Here is an 18,837-nt window from a genome sequence, read left to right as displayed (position 1 = left end):
GCATTGCTTCTCATGGTATGGGGACAGGAGTTCCTGGGTGGTACAAATGGTTAATGAGCTCGGCTGCTAACCGAAAAGCTGGTGGTTTCAGTCCACCCAGAGGTGTCTTGCATGAAAGGCCTGGCAATCAATTTCCAAAAATTTAGCCATTGGAAATCCAGCGGAATGCAGTTCTACTCTCAGACACATGGGATTGCAGTAACTCGGAATCAATGGTCACTGGCTAACCAGGTAGCTAAGGGATCAGTTGCATTGTTGTTGCTTCTTGTCATTAAGTTGATTCCGAATCATGGTGATCCCCTGTGTCACAGAGCAGAAATGCTCCATAGGGTTTTCTTACCTGTAATCTTTTATGGAAGCAGATTGCCAGCCCTTTCTTCTGTGGAGCTGTTGGATGGGTTGGAACCACCAACCTTTAGGTCAGCGGTGGATCGCAAACTGCTTGCACCACCCAGGCCCTTAGCACCACCATACTGCTTGTTATAAATGCCCATTCTTGGACCCTGCTCTGATCTATTGCATGGTTATCCCTAGGAGCTGAGCCCAGAATCTGCATTTTAAAGAAAGAAGTTCCCCCAGGTGACTGATTTTTATGCACAAACAAATTAGAGAATCTTTTCCCAGTTGTGGACTTACAGATAATCAGTACATAGTCTTATGAACACCAAAACACAAGAGATACAAATCTTTACATATTAAAGTTCCCTCTGTTCAGTTGCCTCATTTGTGCTCAGCCTGACTTGTTTTCTCTCGGGTGCTGGGCTGGAGGGGCCAAGTTCTTTATTTTATTTTATATCTGGTTAATGTCCTCTTATTGTCAAGATAAGGCTAATTTGAGCCGCATTTAAAATGTATGCCTCTATCTGGGTCATAAAAGTTAGGTGCGATCTTTCAGTACTTCATATTTTCTTAAAAATATGTCAGTATCACACAGATACGTATGAGACCAATGGGCTTATAGATCACCTTTCAGGCAGGAAGTACAACATGTACCTTCTCCATCTATAATACAGAGGAAACATGAATATTTAAAAAATATATAAATCGCTTCCTGTATTCCTATATGTCTGTGCATACACACATGACAAAATACTGTGTTTTTCTTCCCTGGATAAAGAAAAGATGTAAAGAAAGTAAACCCCCACCTCACCCCAGTGTCGTTGAGTCGAAAAGAAAGTAAAAGGAAAATAAAATAGTCAACTGATAGAAAGAAGGAAAAATACATTTCTGGGAATGTACTGTCCCCAACTCAACGTTCTCAGCCAGTAACTGAGTCTCATAATGACTATCGGAATAGAAGCACTTCAGACAAGGCCTGAGGTCAGTGATCAGCCGCTAGAAGGAGAATAGTAATCATCCCGAGGAAAGCAGAAACAATGGGGCAAAGCAGCGTGGTTTGTACTTTTCACTGACTGAAGCATTGATTACTTAGATCATGTCTTTGCTTAAAAACTTTACACTTGTTTGTGGCACAATGGTTAAGCACTTGCCTGCTAACAAAATGTTGGTGTCTAAACCCGCCAGCAGCTCCGCAGGAGAAAGACTTGGCAATCTGCTCCTGTAAAGATTACAGCCTAGGAAATCCCGTGGGGCAATTACTCCATCACATGGGGTCACTATGGGTCGGAATCAACGTGATGGCATCCAACAACATATATTTACAATATTATGTTTGTATATTTTAGTCAAAGCTTCTCAATTTAATACAAAATAGAGTAAAACTAGTTCACCCTAATTCTTTAAACCTCCTCCTTTTTTTTTTCTTTCCCAAGAAAGTATAGAAACAAGAGTCTAAAACCAAACCAAACCAAACTCAGTGCCATCGAGTCAATTCTGACTCATAGCGGTAAAGACTATTCATGTCTGAGTGCAGCAAATATTCTTTGTTAACCTTCGTTCCTTGTCACCTTCTACCACTTTCATGTACTACAACCCTCTCAGGTCCATTTTTTAAAAAAACTTTCTTTAGGACCCATCTATGCTATAACCCATAATATTTCTAAATTAAACTAAGCAATAGAAGGGTCAACCCCAAACGCACCGCTATAGAGTCAATTCTGACTCATGGCGACCTATAGGACAGAGCAGAAGTGCCCACAGGGTTTCCAAGGAGCAGCTGACCTTTGGTTAACAGCCAAACGCTTAACCACTACGCCACCAGGGGAAGGGTCAAAGCTAATCATAAAAACACAGAATTTGATGTCCGTAGATTTTCTGCTAGTACACCTGATTTGTTTTCTGATACACCCGATTTGTTTTCTGATTTATATTTGAAGTTTTATATACTATTATATCAACCGGGGGGGTGGGGTGGGGTCAGATTCCAGAGCGGCCACTACCCTCAAAACTAGAACCAGTTTGGTATTCTTAACTAAAATGTGGCGGGCTACCCCAGGAATAGAACTATTACGGTAACTGTCTGGTCATTTACTGAGTAAAATAACTAATGAAGAAAAAGCCTTTGTTAATTATATTATAAATAAACATTTAACATTTCAGGGGTTTCAATGATACAAAGGGGAAAGATTTGTACAAATTGAAACCTGTTTTTACTGTCCATTGGACTAGTAGTTTGTAAAGCTGCCAGGCAATGCATCAGAACAGAAAATTCAAATTTAATGGGATAAACTCCTTGAAAATGAAACCAACCCAAGACAAGTAAAAACTAAGAAATGACTTATTCTTATTGTCCACATCATAGGACAGATCTAAAATTTTGCTTCAACTATTTAATTTATGTTTATTTTACACCGTGAAAGGGAGTCCTGGTGGCACAGTGGTTAAGAGTTTGGCTGCTAACCAAAAGGTCAGCAGTTTGAATCCACCAACAACTCCTTGGAAACCCTTCTGGGGCAGTTCTACCCTGTCCTGTAAGGTCACTATGAGTCGGAGCTGACTCAACGGCAATAGATATACTATGATAACTGAAAGAATGAAAAACAAAACACGACCTTCCTGACAGCTGCTTCATTTGAGATGGGAGAAGGTCAATAATTGATTAGGGCTCAACTGTGAACTGTGAATAAGTTAATCATTGCTCTGCAGCAGATTCTGTTTTCATGTAATGTTTTCTTTAAATAGATAATCTAATTATTCAATAATAAAAAAAGTAAATATAGCCATAATTTATTATTTTTACCAGACTACTGGAAACTTGTTAGAAAAGAAGCCCACGTGGATTGAGAATTGGGGTGATTTTCTGAATTTACTGACCTTTGGAGAAGGCATTTGGTAAGAATGCACTGTCAGTAAAGACCAATCCCTTGAAGATGAGGCTAGGCTGAAGGCAATTAGTCTTCAGATTTAAAAAGATATCTCTAAAAACAGAAGTGGGATTTGCCTAACAGAGGTACTATTTTCACTCTTGTTTTTACCTGGTGGTATACGGTATTAGGAGCCCTGGTGGCACAGTGGTTAAGAGCTTGGGTGCTAACCGAAAGGTCAGCGGTTTGAACTCACCAGCGGCTCCAAGGAGAAAGATGTGGCAGTCTGCCTCCCTAAAGATTACAACCTTGGAAACGCTATGGGCCAGTCCTACTCCGTCCTATAGGATCACTCTGAGTTGGAAATCAACTTGACAGCGGTGGGTATAATGTATCCAAAAAAAAAAAAAACCTCTAGCTACCCAAGCACTCTATTGTGTATGTTTGTGTGTATGTGTGTGGGGGGTGTAGTTCTGAGATGTTTATGTTTCATAGTGTTTCGTTTATCTTACCTATACAAAAGGTATTCTTAAACTACCCAAAACCAGTGGTTCTTGTTTAGGGGCGATTTTGCTTCCCAGGGGACATCTGACAGTGTCTGAAAACACTTTTGGATGTCACGACTAAGGCGGTGCTAGCAGCATCGTGTTGGTAGAGGCCAGTGACACTGCTAAGCATGCTGCAAGGCACAGGACAGTCCTTCCCACAAGAAAGAGTTATCTGGCCCACAGTTCAGTTATCCCTGCCCTAAATTTTTAATTTTGACCCTATTGTTGTTGTTGGTGCTGTCTGGAGGGTTCCAACTTACAGTGACCCCATGTACTACAACAGAACGAAACACTGCCTAGTCCTGTGCCATTCTCACAATCATTACTATGTTTGAGCCCACTGTTGCAGCCACAGTATCCATCCATCTCATTGAGGGTCTTCTTCTTTCTCAGTAGTCTTCTACCTTACCAGGCATAATGTCCTTCTCCAGGGACTGGTCCCTCCTGATAATGTGTCCAAAGTAACTGAGACGAAGTCTTGCTATTCTTGCTTCTAAGGAGCGTTCTGGCTTTCCTTCTTTCAAGATAGATTTGTTCGTTCTTCTGGCAGTCCGTGGTATATTCGATATTCTTCACCAACATCATAACTCAAACGAGTCAAGTCCTCTTTGGTCTTCCTTATTCATTGTCCAGCTTTCGAATGCATATGAGACAAATGAATATAAGCATGGCTTGGGTCAGGAGCACCTTAGTCCTCAAGGTGACAGCTTTGCTTTTTAACATTTTAAAGAGGTCTTTTGCAGCAGATTTGTCCAGTGCAGTAAGTCGAGTAATTTCTTGACTGCTGCTTCCATGGGCATTGATTGTGAATCCAAGTCAAATGAAATCCTTGACAACTTCAATCTTTTATCCATTTATCATGATGTTGCTCATTGGGCCAGTTGTGAGGATTTTTGTTTTCTTTATGTTGAGGTGTAATCCATACTGAAGGCTGTGGTCTCTGATCTTCATCAGTAAGTGGTTCAAGTCCTTTTCACTTTCAGCCAGCAAGGTTGTATCATCTGCATATTGCAGGTTGTTAATGAGTTTTCCTCCAATCTTGATGACCGGTTCTTCTTTATATAGACCTCACCCTTCAAAGTTCTTCTTTATATAGACCTTACTCTCAAATAGATTTCTTAGTTGAGGAAGAAACACTTTTCTGCAGAGCAGAGAGTGCTGCCGCCTGGCAGTGCCTTCCTTCCTCAATGTTGCTGGATGTGTAATGCACTTAGTCTAGCTAATGTGAATCCCGAATAAAAAAATACAGGTCATCATTTCAAGATAAAATGACTGAGATGAAACTTCAATAGCCCTAACCATTTTATTGCTTTTTTTCCCCCCTTTCTGTGACAGTAAACATCATATTTATGATTACTTTCTGTTTTGCTAGGTGTGAAGATAGAATTCTAATGAGCCATCAAACATCATAAAAAGGGAGTAAGAACAAGTATCTGGCTCAAAGGTCCACTGCCTGCTCATATAAGGTCCTAAATTCACTCTGGCAGTCTATATAAAACAAATCAGCTGTAGAGAAATGCTTCTCTTGGCAGTGCACCTGTAACTTAAAATAGTTCTCACCAGGAAAAAAATAAACTAAACATATACATACTGGTAAAAAACCCTTTGCCATCAAGTCGATTCTGACTCATAGTGACCCTCAAGGACAGAGCAGAACAGCCCCATAAGGTTTCCAAGGAGCGCCTGGTGGATTTGAACTGCTGACCTTCTGGTTAGCAGCCGTAGCTCTTAACCACTACCCCACCAGTGTTTCCAAACATATACATACACACACCCAAAAACAAAACTTCTCTCTCCACTCTGTTACCTAAAATGGCCGAGCAGACACATTTCAAGGTATGCAGATAACAGATTTCGATACTGAATTAATTTAAGCAAATAAATCCAGAGAACAGAAAATAAAATATACATGATTTCAACATGACCACATGCCAAAATGATAACTAGTTGAAAGACGTGCTGTTTAATATGTGCAAAGAACAGTGCTTTGGCTACAACCTATCTTTGTATACACTTTCTGCAAAAAATCCACTTTGAAGTGGAGATGATCTTGGAAGATATTCTACTCTTTTAACTACTTCCACGTGGCCTCTGGAGTGAAGTCATTTTAGACTGTGTGTACTAACTTTTAAAAACTTCAATAGAAAGTCAGAATTTTAAACTTTTCAAAGCTACTGGACCTTTATTCTATTGTCAGTCTTAAACAAAAATTCCCAAGGAGAAAGATGCCCAAACATGTTTGCCTCTCTGGAAAGCTTTGTAAAATAGGAGAAAGTTTTACCAAACCAATATTTGTGGGACTTTATATTTTAACGTATTTGTGCTCTGATGTATTAAAAAATATTTATTTTTATAAGCCATCGTTTTACAAAGAAGGATGTGATACAGTAAAGAAAAAATACACTTAATGTTTTTTTAAGAAATTAACAAAGAATAAAGGAAAGGGGCAAATAAATACAATGAGATCAAAACGGGAGTGACGTTTATACAATATGCAGCCTTAGAGACTTCAGAGGTGAGACGTGTATCTGATTCTTGTTCATTTAAAAGTATTGAGAGAAGAGAAAAAAAGGGGAGGGGAGGGGAGAGAAGAGAAGGCAGACTGCTTTCAGAAACAACATTAGGTTCAATGAGATCACCTCTTACACATAGTATCTTTCCTCGTACCCTGAACGCTTACACAAGCCACTACAAATCTCGGAAATGCCAGCTCAGATCTCAATAAATAATTATGAAATGTGATCTCAGTACAGCCCATATCCAACTAAGATATCACGGTTCCTCATTTTAGTAACATTCTTGCCTCTGTCTTTCATAGTCTCAGATAAAATAAGCCCAGTTCTGTAATTACCCAATAATTCTCTTTCTCTCTGGGCTCCTGTGCCTCAATTGGCACTCACGCCCAAATGACTCACATTTTCCCAGCAGAAATCTCTTTACTCATGTCCAGATCCGTGTATCCAACTGCCTGCTTAGCACCTTCTCTTGTATGACTTCACTGCCATGTCAAAACCAAATGCGTGATTTTCCCCCAAACATGAGAGCTTCCTGGGCTGTGTCCTGCTGGCAGTGAAAGGCACAGCCACCTATGAAGTTGTGCAAAGCAGGAACCCTGGAGTCATTCTTGATACCTCCTCTTCTTCATTCCATCATCTATACATCTGATATGTTGCCAACCCTTTCCGTCTTCACTACCACCACTCAAGTCCAAGACGTTATTATAGAAACTACCGCAATAGCTTCTTAGCAGGCCTCACACGTTTACTCCAAACCTCCCATCTGTGAATCCAAATCTGATCATATCAGCTCTCTACATAAAGCCTTAAATAGCACCTCCTGGCTATTTTAGATTAAAGGCAAAACTTTTTAATAGGGCCTACAAGCCCTGGATCGGTCTAGGCTCAAAATACTGCTTCCGTCTAATTTCAAACCTCTTTCCCCCTCGCTTCCGGTATTCCAGCTACAAAGGTCTTTCACTGGCATCCTCCCTTCCAGCACAGGGCCTTTGAGCATGCTGTTTTTCTTTAGAAGGCACATCTTTTCTCTCTCTACCTCATTCACTCTCATTCATCATTTTGATTTATCTATCACAAATACTACTTCTTTGGGAAACTTGTCTCAGAGATACAGCTCCCCGGCACAGACTCCTGGAGTATCACGTCCCTCTTCTTCCTAGCTGCCTCATATGGTTGCAATTATAGGTTTGTTTGTAGAATTACTTCATTAGTGTCTTTATCTCCCACAGAATATAATTTCAAAAAGGGCAGAACCATGTCTGTTTTTGGTCCCTACTGAACCGTTACGAGCTTGGCTGCTAATCACTGACTTGACAGCCATGGATTTGGTTTGGTTTTTGGCTAGGGCTTTGTGCAGTGCTGAACACCTAGTGCGAGGCTCAATTAAATGTTGCTGAATGAATAAATGAATACTGCAGTGATATCATAAATTAAGAATGATCAAAATCAACTATTTGAGATGTCAGCCCTAATTTCTGAAACAGTGATGTATTGTAGGAAAAGACATACTATTCTGACAATGATATGAAAGACTAGTACTTGAAAATTATTAAAAGAAAAATATAATGACCTGAGACCAATAACAAGTTCCCACTGAAGGAACTCTAACTGTACTATTTAGACATATTACTTTATTTTATTATCCCCAAAAGCCTATGAGATAGATAGTATTATTCCCATTTCAACTATGAGAAAACTGGGCTTAAAAAGGTTGAGGAACTTTCCCAAGGTCCTGCAGTACAAATGGTAGAGCTGGGATTTGAACCCAGGTTGTAGTAACTCTACCACCTATGACCTTAACCTCTATACTTTTTATAATATTACTAACACTTCAATCCAAGTGATTATTTGGGGAAGGAGGACATGAATGCTTTTTTAATATTAATAATTAACTATTTAATCATTTTGGAGTACAACCCTCTGTATCAGAGCCTTGTTATATATTCCATGTAAATACACAAAAGTGATACTATGCAATCTTGTTATCACACTGTTGACTATAACATGAGGTCATTCAAATGACTTCATATTATATATGTTATAATATGTTCATTATAATATCAATATCATTAACACATGAAACAAAAGTCTTACAGTCATGGTGGGAAAAAGCAATCAAGATCCTCAGAGGTTAAAGGACAGATTACTGGCTGCATGATCATGGAAATCAACTATTAAAATAGCCAAAAGAGTTCATTACCAATACTTTTGGTTCAAAAATGAAGAGATTTTATTATTTAAAAGCCTTATAGACGGAAATTAGCCCAAAGGCATTTACAACCAGGCTTTCTTGTGAAAGCTAGTTTTTCTGTTAAAGGTTAATTTCTTTATTTTTTAATCAAAGAAACAAGAATTTTATAAGAAAATGCTTATGAATATTGACACACCAGAGGCACAAAGGTCTATCAAGACAGGTTTATGGAAGGCAGATTTTCTATAAACATGCAAATTCTAAAAAGAAGGATAAGGAGTGGATGGGCCCTACCTGAAGATGGGAGCTGTAAATAGCTTGGGAACTGTGGGTGCCAGGAAACATTTAATTACAGCACCACTTTTTTCAGATCAAATACTATTTTTTTGAGGGCAACTTCTGGTTTAAAATGGCACAGATGAAAATAACACAAAACAGAGCTTCATTTGGCTCACAGACTGTCAACCACAGACCAAGTGTGACCTTTCCAAGAATCGTATTTTGGATCAGGTTCACTTGGAAAAATGAATAAAGTTTGCTTAATTTAGTGAAATTGCTGGTTTCAGGAAGAGCCTACAAGGAAAGGGATACACACACACACACACATCTATACATACACACACAGACACATATACATTTTTTTTTTAATTCAATACTGATGATGCACTGGGCAAGCTTTCACATTAATGGCATCACATCTCTAAACTATATACATATTCCACTGAGTCTGACCTATTTGCCACTGACCTCCGTATCAAAAACAAAACCAAACCCATTGCCGTTAAGTCAATTCCAACTCATAGTGACCCTATAGGACAGAGCAGAACTGCCCTATGGGGTTTCCAAGGAGCAGCAAGTAGGTTCGAACTGCCAACCTTTGGGTTAGCAGCTGAACTCTTAATTTCTATTCTACTGGGGGGGCGGGTTTTAGGGATCCCTCCATAAGGCGATGTAAATAGAGGTTGTGTATGCATTCTAAAGAGAAAAAGCAATTTTCTGCTTCGAATGACAGCTCTTTGGCTGCCTTTAAACAATAGAAAGCTATTTAATATCTAATTTATTCGGAACCAAAAGAACGTCACACAAAAAGCCCTAGTTTCTTGTACCATAAAGGTATGGCAACTGCAGATTTCTAACAATAATAGTAAAATACTGCAAGCTCTCTGCCAATAGAGGAAATAGAGAGCGCATGAGTTCTTTTGCGGCAACTGGCAGATACTGGCAGCTTTTCTGAAGTCTCACTTACATGTTTTCTTTTTATTGGCAATGCAATAAAAAGCTTTAAATCTGGAGGGGGGAAATGTCTCCACAGTCAAGTATTAACCATAACTCTCCAAAGCAAGGCCCTGAGGCTCTCAGATAATACTTAGAAGCTAAGTTAGCAGGTTTACACTTGAGATGAACACCACAATATAATTAGCACATGAAACAAAAGTCTTACAATCATGATGGCAACAAGCAATCCAAATCCTCAGAGGTTAAAGGCAGCTTACTGACTGCTGATCAGCTGACTAGATGTGTAGCTAGAAGAGACCTGGAGTGGCCGTTAGGACTGTCTTGGATAACTCATGGAATAAATTTGAGCTCGGTTTCCCCAGCTTTAGGAAACTTTGATCACTGCTCTCTGAGTCTTAGTCTAGATTGAAAGTACCAGGGTTTCTAAATTATCAGCAGAAATAATAACTGCCATGCAAGCTAGAACTGGACACTAATGTTCTGAGTTCTAATTCACCACCAATGTTGATAGTTCACGGAACTTTGTATGTAGTAAATCCATAAAAAAAAAAAAAATCCATAGAGGGAAAAAATTCCTACAAATCCTTGTTAGTACGGATTTTCCGGTAGCACTCTAGAAATAAGACCATATGATTCATTAGAGTTTTCAATGAGACTTCCTTATATGATTAAAAAGTACATATTAATATTGCTTTCAGTATTCCCTCATTATGTGCTGGGGCTGAAAACACAGCCTGTCTCAAAGTGAAGCACAATTTCTTCTATCACCAAACGGATCTTCTGCACCCTGCCAGTTCAAACAGTATTTACTGGAATCCTGTGAAATTTCACATTTCATCAATTTTCACCTAAAGGAAAAAAAAAAAACAGCAATTTTATATGGTTTAACTTCACTAATTTATTTGCGAGTGTATGGATGGTGCAGACCGTTAAAGCAGCTGGCTGCTAACCAACAGTTTGGAGCTCGAAGTCCACCCGGAGGTGCCTCAAAAGAAAGGTCTGGCAATCTACTTCCAAAAAATCCGCATTGAACACCCTGTGGAGCACAGTTCTACTCTGACCCACATGGGGTGGCCATGATGGCAACTAGTTTTTTTTTACTGGTTTAATTTGTGTGTACATATGTGTGTGCATATAATATCTATTAAAATGTTATGTAAATCCAATAATCAGTATGGTTACCTGAATTATCAGAAACCTTACTAAATGAGGCAGATTTCTACGGGCTATTTACTCTGTTTAACTGGTTTTTCCCTGTTCTACACCTGCAGTCAAAATCAATATCGGTCTTTATTGATATGATATTTTTCATAAATGCACACTGTCAGATCTTTTTCATAAATGCACCCACTGTGTCTAACATTGTTTTCATTATATAGTAGTGAAATACCAAAATTTAAATAAGTGTCTTGTCCAGTGGGGACGTGGTTTGAAGATGCGCTTAAGTCCTCTAGGCTTAAAAAATTGTTAGCACGTTCATGGGAAAACATGCAGAGTGGTTCAGTTGTATGTGTCTTATTGTCATTGAAACATAGTAGAAGTTGGTTATATTTATGATAACTTCAGATTCTGAAAAAAAAAGTGACTTTAAAAAAGCAGTAGGTAATATGGAAATTGTTCTTAACTGTTAATTTTTTAAAGCCCCTCAGCCTTTACCTTACCATGCCACTTTTTACCAGTACACAAGATGCTTTGTGTATTTCTCAGGCAAGTGTTTCTTTTTATCTCTAAATAGCCTGTAAACCTCAAGGATTGAGGGCTGGTTTGTCATCTATCTCTCCCTAGGCATCCAGCGAGATGCTAATTTTGTTAGGCAGCCAGCGACCAGGAGCTTCTGAGGAAACTTGACCCTCATCCAGCCCCAGGGCTTGACTAGTCAAGATAGTCCTGGTCATTCCTTTCCTAATGCTGGTGATCTGGCTAGGAAACGGCCAGTGAGACTGGAGGAAAATTCTGCTGCGGAACCTGTGGGGAAGGTTCTCCTCATGTGAAAACACACACAAAACACGAAGGCGAAAACAGTCGTAGTCTATGTTTGTAGATGGTTATATGAGGATGGGATGCATGAAGCTACTACGCCCATCCTGTAATCACAAAGGGACAAGCCTAAGGACAAGAGGTAACAAGAGTGGACATACTGAAAGAATCTGTAGCCAATGGCATACCTGACCTCTGGGTTCTGCAAATTGTGATGACTTCCTGCTGTTGGTGGTGGTGGTGGTGGCTGCCATCGAGTTGATTCCAACTCATGGTGACCCTATGTGTGCAGGGGAGAGTTGTTCCATAAGATTTTCAAGGCTGTGACCTTTTGGAAGCAGATTGCTAGGCCTATCTTTTGAGGTGCCTCTGGTTGGGTTTGAACCACCAACCTTTTGGCTAATAGGCGAGAGCTTAACCATCTGCACCACCACCTGGAGGCTTGACCTCTGGGTTTTGGATTGTGACATGATAAACTTATGTATATTTTATCTTTGAAGAGGAAAACATGCTGACACAGATAAAAGCTAAGTTTAAAAAAAGTCTTCCTGTTGATCTTACTTCTCAGGATTAGTGGAGGAGGCTTAGAAGGGTGGGGCGGGGGAAGAGGAGGAGAAAAGATGAATCAGGGTTCCTTACGGAATCAGAAATTGATTACTAAGAATAGTGATTCTAGGCAATTCACTCTGTCATAATCGATAACTTCCCACGGCTTGGTTTAGAAACCTTATTTTTAGTTAAACTAGTAGCACAGGTGACAATTATACATCGCCACCAACGTTTTCACAGCAAATTACTCCTTCCACTAAAAATATTCCTTCTCTCTGTCAAAAATCTGTGAAGGGTATGACTTACTGTACTCACAGCATAATTGTATCTCCTGCCTGCATAAAACTGACACATAAAAATCAATGTTAATTAAGAAAAGATCAGAACTGTCCTCATCTCATTTGGCTGTCTCTCCGAAATGGGGTTACCATTTACGGCAGAGACACAACAGAGTCTGGACTTAGCTACCTTCTGCTGCCAAGTAATAAGTGTTCATTTATTGGTTGGGTCTAAGCACCTGTTTCCGTAAGAACAGTTATTTATGGTGTAGCCTCAAAAAAGGACCTGCTGTCTAACTGTAAACTTCTTCTAGGCTATCTACGACACATTGCCGTATTATTTACTCTTCTGCTCAACGTATCTGTATTCTCTAGTTTCCCCCCAGGATGCTCCTTATATGAGAAAAGAATAAAAATTTATCTCACAGGGCTGGAATTACAGTGCCTTACAGAATGTGCAAAATTTATTTGACATTTGTTTCATCTTAAAAGATGTATATAGTCAGTTAATTTTATTACCTGTTATTCCACATTGATTCTAATGTACGAGTAACACTTTTCTAAAACCAGTGAAAGGGTTAAGTGCGCTAAGGGGGTGCACCATGCTCCCCTGGTGGCTTTGCAAATATGCACCTCAATTTATGGAATCTCGTGATACCTATTTTTCTCTGCACTCTTTCTCCATTTCTTCACGCTATCTTTCCTCAGGGCACTCTCAACAAAGAAAACGGTAACAATCCCAGAGAATGTTACTATGGCTGGGATTATGGGCTCTGGAACACTAATCCTAAGGAGGCCAAACCCACTGATGGTCGGGAACGGGAAAAGCAGGATTGGAGGCTCCTTCTGTCCTTTTCCTGCCACAGTTATGCCTTGAGGCCGTCTCTGAGACCTGGGAACCTAGGTGATACGAGACATTCTCTTACTGACATCAAAACTGATTCACATGAGCCTATCTTGAACAATCTGGTTTTCACTTACAAATAAATATCCCAAACTAGCTATATACCATCTACAAAGAAAGTTTTTAAAAGGAGCATAGGTTATCTATAAATATTAAATCAATCACCTTTAAGCATAGGTAATTTCATCACTTATCTGGTCCCATTTCACAATTTATACTTATCAAAAACCAATCCCATTGCTGTGGCGTCAATTCCAACCCATAGCGACCCTACAGGACAGAGTAAGACTGCCCCATAGGGTGTCCAAGGAGCACCTGCTGGATTCAAACTGCTGACCTTTTGGTTAGCAGCCGTAGCTCTTAACCGCTACACCACCAGGGTTTCCAACTTATGCATAAAAAAATATATAGGATGTACGAAAATGAGGTACAGATTAAACTTTTGCTAAATGTTCCAGAGAGAAAGAAATTTCCCTTTGAGATTATATAAATGACAACGTGAGGTCAGAAATCGCTATAGCACAAGCAATTATACATGTGTATAAGTAAGTGACATCAAGTTGTCATTTACATATAGAGCGTGTGGGTACTATGTAGTCTGGATGCCTTGATCTGAGCTACAAACCCAGATCTATGTAATAATGGGCAAATCATTTAATCTCCAAATTACAGTGTTCTAATCTATACAACAGAAACCCTGATAGCATAGTGTTAAGAGCTACGGCTGCTAACCAAAAAGTCGGCAGTTCGAATCCCCCGGTGCTCCTTGGTAACTTTACTGGGCAGTTCTACTCTGTCCTATAGGGTCACTATGAGTCAGAATCGACTCGACAGCAACGCGTTTGGTTTTGGGTTTAATCCATAAAATGAGTACAACAATAGTAACTACCTACTAGGTCCCTATGGAGGAGGAGCTGTTACTATTAGGAAGGAGTCTCTGGGTGGTGCCAACAGTGGTGCCACAGTTAAGCACTTGGCTACTAGTTGAAAGGCTGGCAGTTTGAACACACCCAGAGGCACCTCAGAAGAAAAGACCTTGTGATCTGCTTCTGAAAGTTTCCAAAAAAAATCAAACTTGTTGCCGTCGAGTCGATTCCAACTCATAGCAACCCCTACAGGGCAGAGTAGAACTGCCCCACAGTTTCCAAAGAGGGGGTAGTGGACTCAAACTGCCAACCTTTTAGTTAGCAGCCATAGATAGCTCTTAACTGCTGCTCCACCAGGGCTCCCAAAAGGTTACAGCCTTGAAAACGTATGGAACAGTTCTATTCTGTGTACACAGGGTCAGAATGGACTCAACGACAACTAACAACAATAACAGTATTGTAAATAATATCAGCAGAGTCCTAAACTCAGAGCCACGTAGACGATAATTTCAGGAAATATTCTCCAAGACACTACTTATTTCCACCTTTTCACTTTCAAAGTGTGAAAACTTAGATTTTGAGGTCAGTAGACAAACCCAAGGTTCCCCAATTAGTTGGTGGCATAGATGAGACAAGGCCTTGTTCAAGGTCACTGGAAGTTGCTACCGCACATTTCAAAACTATAGCAGAAAAAAAAAAAAAGGCATAAGGAAAGATGGTGATTTTCAAAGTAATACTGATATTTTCATTACAGAAAGAGATGGCAAACATAATTAGAATAGTTGGCTATCCTTGCAAAGGGTGACTGTTGTCTTCCAGGACAAGACTTGCTTTTACTTTTACATTAGTGAGGTAGTAATGAACTTGAGCTTACATGGGTTCCTACCTCAGGCCCTTGTAGCTATCAATTTATAAAATTTCAATAAAAATACCCTGGTTCCCTTCTAGGAATTAGTGAGATGTGTACTTGGAATCACCGAATATTAAAAAAGTGCATACTCCATTAACAGAATTAATAAGTTGCTGATGGAGGGAGGCAAGCTCTATGTAGGACACTAGTCAGCATTTTTTGTCAGAAAATATTCCAAAGAAGACAATTTCTTGGTTCATTAGTTTATGTTAGCTGAGAAATGGGGAAGGGAAGTTGGGGGAATGTTTGAAGAAAGAGGAGCACATTTAATGAGTATTGAATACATACCAGACAGAACGCTAAGCACTTTCCATACTAATTACTTTTTCTAGAAACACAATGAAAAACGCAATGGGTTTTTGCAGACCAAAAAAAAAAAAAAAAAAAAAACAACTATCAGTTAATTTACCAAATGACAAGGTTTTTTTTTTTTTTTTTGGCTGATTCAACTGTCCATCTTTTGCAGGAATTCCTTATTGATAAGATGATAAAACCAAAAACCAAACTCAGTGCCGTCGAGTCAATTCCGACTCATAGTGACCCTATACCACAGAGTAGAACTGCCCCATAGAGTTTCCAAGGAGCACCTGGTGGATTCGAACTGCTGACCCTTTGGTTAGCAGCTGTAGCACTCAACCACTATGCCACCACGATAAGATGATAGTATCTACTAAAACTGCCAAAGCTAGGATTAAACGTGATAATGCGAATAAAGTGTCAGCACAGTATTTGGCCCATAGTAAGTGCTCAGTAAATCGTAAACATTTCTAAATTTATAGCTGTTCCTCCAGGATTCAAAGGAACTGTGTTAATTTTACCTTTGCACTTATCACTGTTGGAGCCCTGGTGGCGCAGCGGCTAAGAGCTGGCAGTGGTTAAGGTAGGCAGTTGGAATCACCAGCCACTCCCTGGAAACCCTATGGGGCAGTTCTACTCTGTCCTGTAGGTCGCTATGAGTCAGAATCAACTTGAAGGAAACAGGTTTGGTTTTAGTTTTAGTTATCACCGTTAAGTTCGTTTCATTCTTTCCCTTCCCTTCCTTTCATTTTCCTCCTTCCATTGAGCGAGCAATCCAACTCTAACTTGACCATGGCCTTCATCTACCTTGTCATCACCTATCATTTCTTGATTCAGCTCAGGGTTAACAGACAGTGATAGGAAACGTGGTGTTAATTAGAAGACACTTAGGGAAGAAGGGAGAAAATCCCTCCTCAAACTGCCAAGGGGCACCTAACCCATTCCTCTCCCTGCTCGGCCACAGAACTACCCAACAATGACTTGAAACTAGGGACACCCAGTTCCGATTTCTGAGCTACTACATGTTTACCTGAGATTCAAAGTTGTATTTTTGAATCACCTTTGTCATAGAGATAGCGATATCATGGTGGCAAAGCTCTACGGCTGTTGTAGAACACTAACTGCCTCAGGGACAGTAGGGTTAAGCCGGCTTCTGTGAATGCACTGGCCTGAAGAACTTGGACCAAGTATACTTCGGTATCAATGAAAAAACGATTTCTGAATTTCAAGCAACTCACAAAGACACTATTGAAATACAGTCCCCTCAGAAACTGGGAACTGGCTTTCCGTTTCTTTTGACTGGACCCTCACTGGCCACTAGAGGGCTGCTGTGAGTCATTTTCCCTACCAAAGACGATGCTCACAGCTGAGAAATTAGGACACATTTCAAGGGCAGGACCAAGTTCTCATCTACTCCTACAGCCTCTGCAGAGAATGTCTAGAAATGAGAAAGGCTATTTCAAGAGATTATCAATACCCTGTTGTAGAAGGCAGATGAAGGCACTGGCTTGGAAGCAGAAATTAAAAAAAAAAAGCATTAATGAGCTGCTGGGCAGTCCAGCTAGCTTCCTTAACCATTCAGCTTGGCTGGGGGCTGCTCAGGTGCCTGTTGAAAGCAACAACGATGAACTCAAGAGAGTATATTCAAGTATAAAAATGAACCCAGCTGATATGCTTCTCTCCAACACTGTGTGCTCCAAGTGGCAAAACCAGGCAGTGACTGGCCTTAGAGGAGGTAGCCCTGATACACATTCATCTGCGATGGGTCATTTAGGTTGCATGTGTCTTAGAAAGATGACCAAAACCCAGAAGCGGTTTTGCACTCAGTCACTGACCTCTTGCTAGGCTATCTGAAGCACATTCTTTCCTAGTTTCAAAGTTTACTGTATATTCTTAACAGCTGGGATGGACGTGGAGTGGAGCAGGCAAATGGGAGGGCAGGAGGGAACAGACACTGTTTGCAACTGGAGTGAGGTTCTCCCAATTCCTACATATTTATTTTTAGATGTGCAATGGAAACAAATCTTTTCTTTTTCCTGCTTGTTTAATTTTCTCTTGTTCCTAGCATTTTCGGTTGGACTCTTCCTTCGAGTTCCTTGGCCCTCCTTTAATTCTATTTCATCTCACTCTAAACCAATCTGACCAAACCTATTGGACTAAGAGTTTCTTTGTGCAGGGACCCGAGGTTCAAAGGACGCACTATGCTCCCGGTGCTTCTTTCTTGGTGGTATGAGGTCCCCAACTCTCTGTTTGCTTCCCTTTCCTTTTTATCTCGAGAGAGAAAAGGTGGTGCAGGCCACACCGTAGGGACACTCCCTTTACATTGGGTCAGGAATGTGACCTGGGTAAGAGTGTTACAATCTCACCCTAATCCTCTTTAACGTAAAATTACAATCACAAAATGGAGGATAACCACGCAATACTGCAAATCATGGCCCAGCCAAATGGATACACATGTTTTTGGGGAGACGTAATTCAAGCCATGACAGAGGTATATCTGAGATGGGAGCCCAAAGAGCCTCTCTGATATGTATCATCAGCAGTGTCGTGACTGTGGTTGGCTGCCATTATCACTGCGGTGACTACCAGCAGCCTCCATGGGTTGAGTTGTACCTTCTACGCACCAGGCACGATATTAGCGACTTCACAAACATCATGTCACTTAGTCTTCAAAACGACATCATTAAATAGGTATTTCCTCATTTATAGAAAAAGAAAAAGGGATTTGTTTCTTATTTCAATCAGATGTATATACAAGACCAAATGGGCAGCTCCTCACCAAAAGCAGGATGAGAAGGCAGGAAGGGACAAGAACTGGTTGAATGGACACAGAGAACCTGGGGTGGAAAGGGCGAGTGTGCTGTCACTTTGTGGGGATTGCAACTAATGTCACAAAACAATACATGTATACATTCTTGAATGAGAAATTAACTTGAGCCATAAACTTTCACCTAAAGCACATCTAAAAAAAAGGCTTTGCGCCTTTTCTTATACTAACCCAAACGAAACCAAATCCACCGCTGACCAGTTAAAAGAAAAAAAGAAACAAAGGCTTGGTAGGGTTTGATGAGTTGCTAGGGGTCACACTTCTAGTCATATACACCGCCAAGGCTGGAATCCATGTTTCCCTGACTGCAGAGGCTGTACTTTTACCGAGAACACCACACCGTACCTCTGGAAAGTCTCCGCCCAACCACTTCTAGAAATACCAAGGCCGCCTTTTGCATGCTGTACAGCACCAACGAGGTGAAGCGACAAGTGTGATCGCGTATGACTGCATGGCTAATATCTCTATGAATAAAACTTCTATTGGATTTTCATTTAACCTCAAAAGAATCTGATTACCAAATAACCATTGAAGA

The 18,837-nt window shown here is 40.2% G+C and overlaps 1 protein-coding gene across 22 annotated transcripts in view; it reads right to left on the bottom strand.

Annotated features, from left to right (window-relative positions):
• NRXN1 (neurexin 1) overlaps positions 1 to 18,837 on the bottom strand; it is a 1,236,536-nt gene that overhangs the window by 888,265 nt on the left and 329,434 nt on the right. The window contains exon 4 of one of the 22 annotated variants that reach the window (XM_049870269.1): positions 11,888 to 11,951. The exons of the other annotated variants lie outside the window; for them this stretch is intronic. Coding sequence (XP_049726226.1) covers positions 11,941 to 11,951 — 11 coding nt within the window. The 3' untranslated portion in view covers positions 11,888 to 11,940. Of the gene's footprint in view, positions 1 to 11,887; positions 11,952 to 18,837 lie in introns of those variants that run through there. 22 annotated transcript variants of the gene reach the window in all.

Source organism: Elephas maximus, chromosome 26 (genome assembly GCF_024166365.1).
Source record: "Elephas maximus indicus isolate mEleMax1 chromosome 26, mEleMax1 primary haplotype, whole genome shotgun sequence".
In the NCBI taxonomy this organism is placed as follows: domain Eukaryota; kingdom Metazoa; phylum Chordata; class Mammalia; order Proboscidea; family Elephantidae; genus Elephas; species Elephas maximus.
This window is presented reverse-complemented; position numbering and strand designations above follow the sequence as displayed.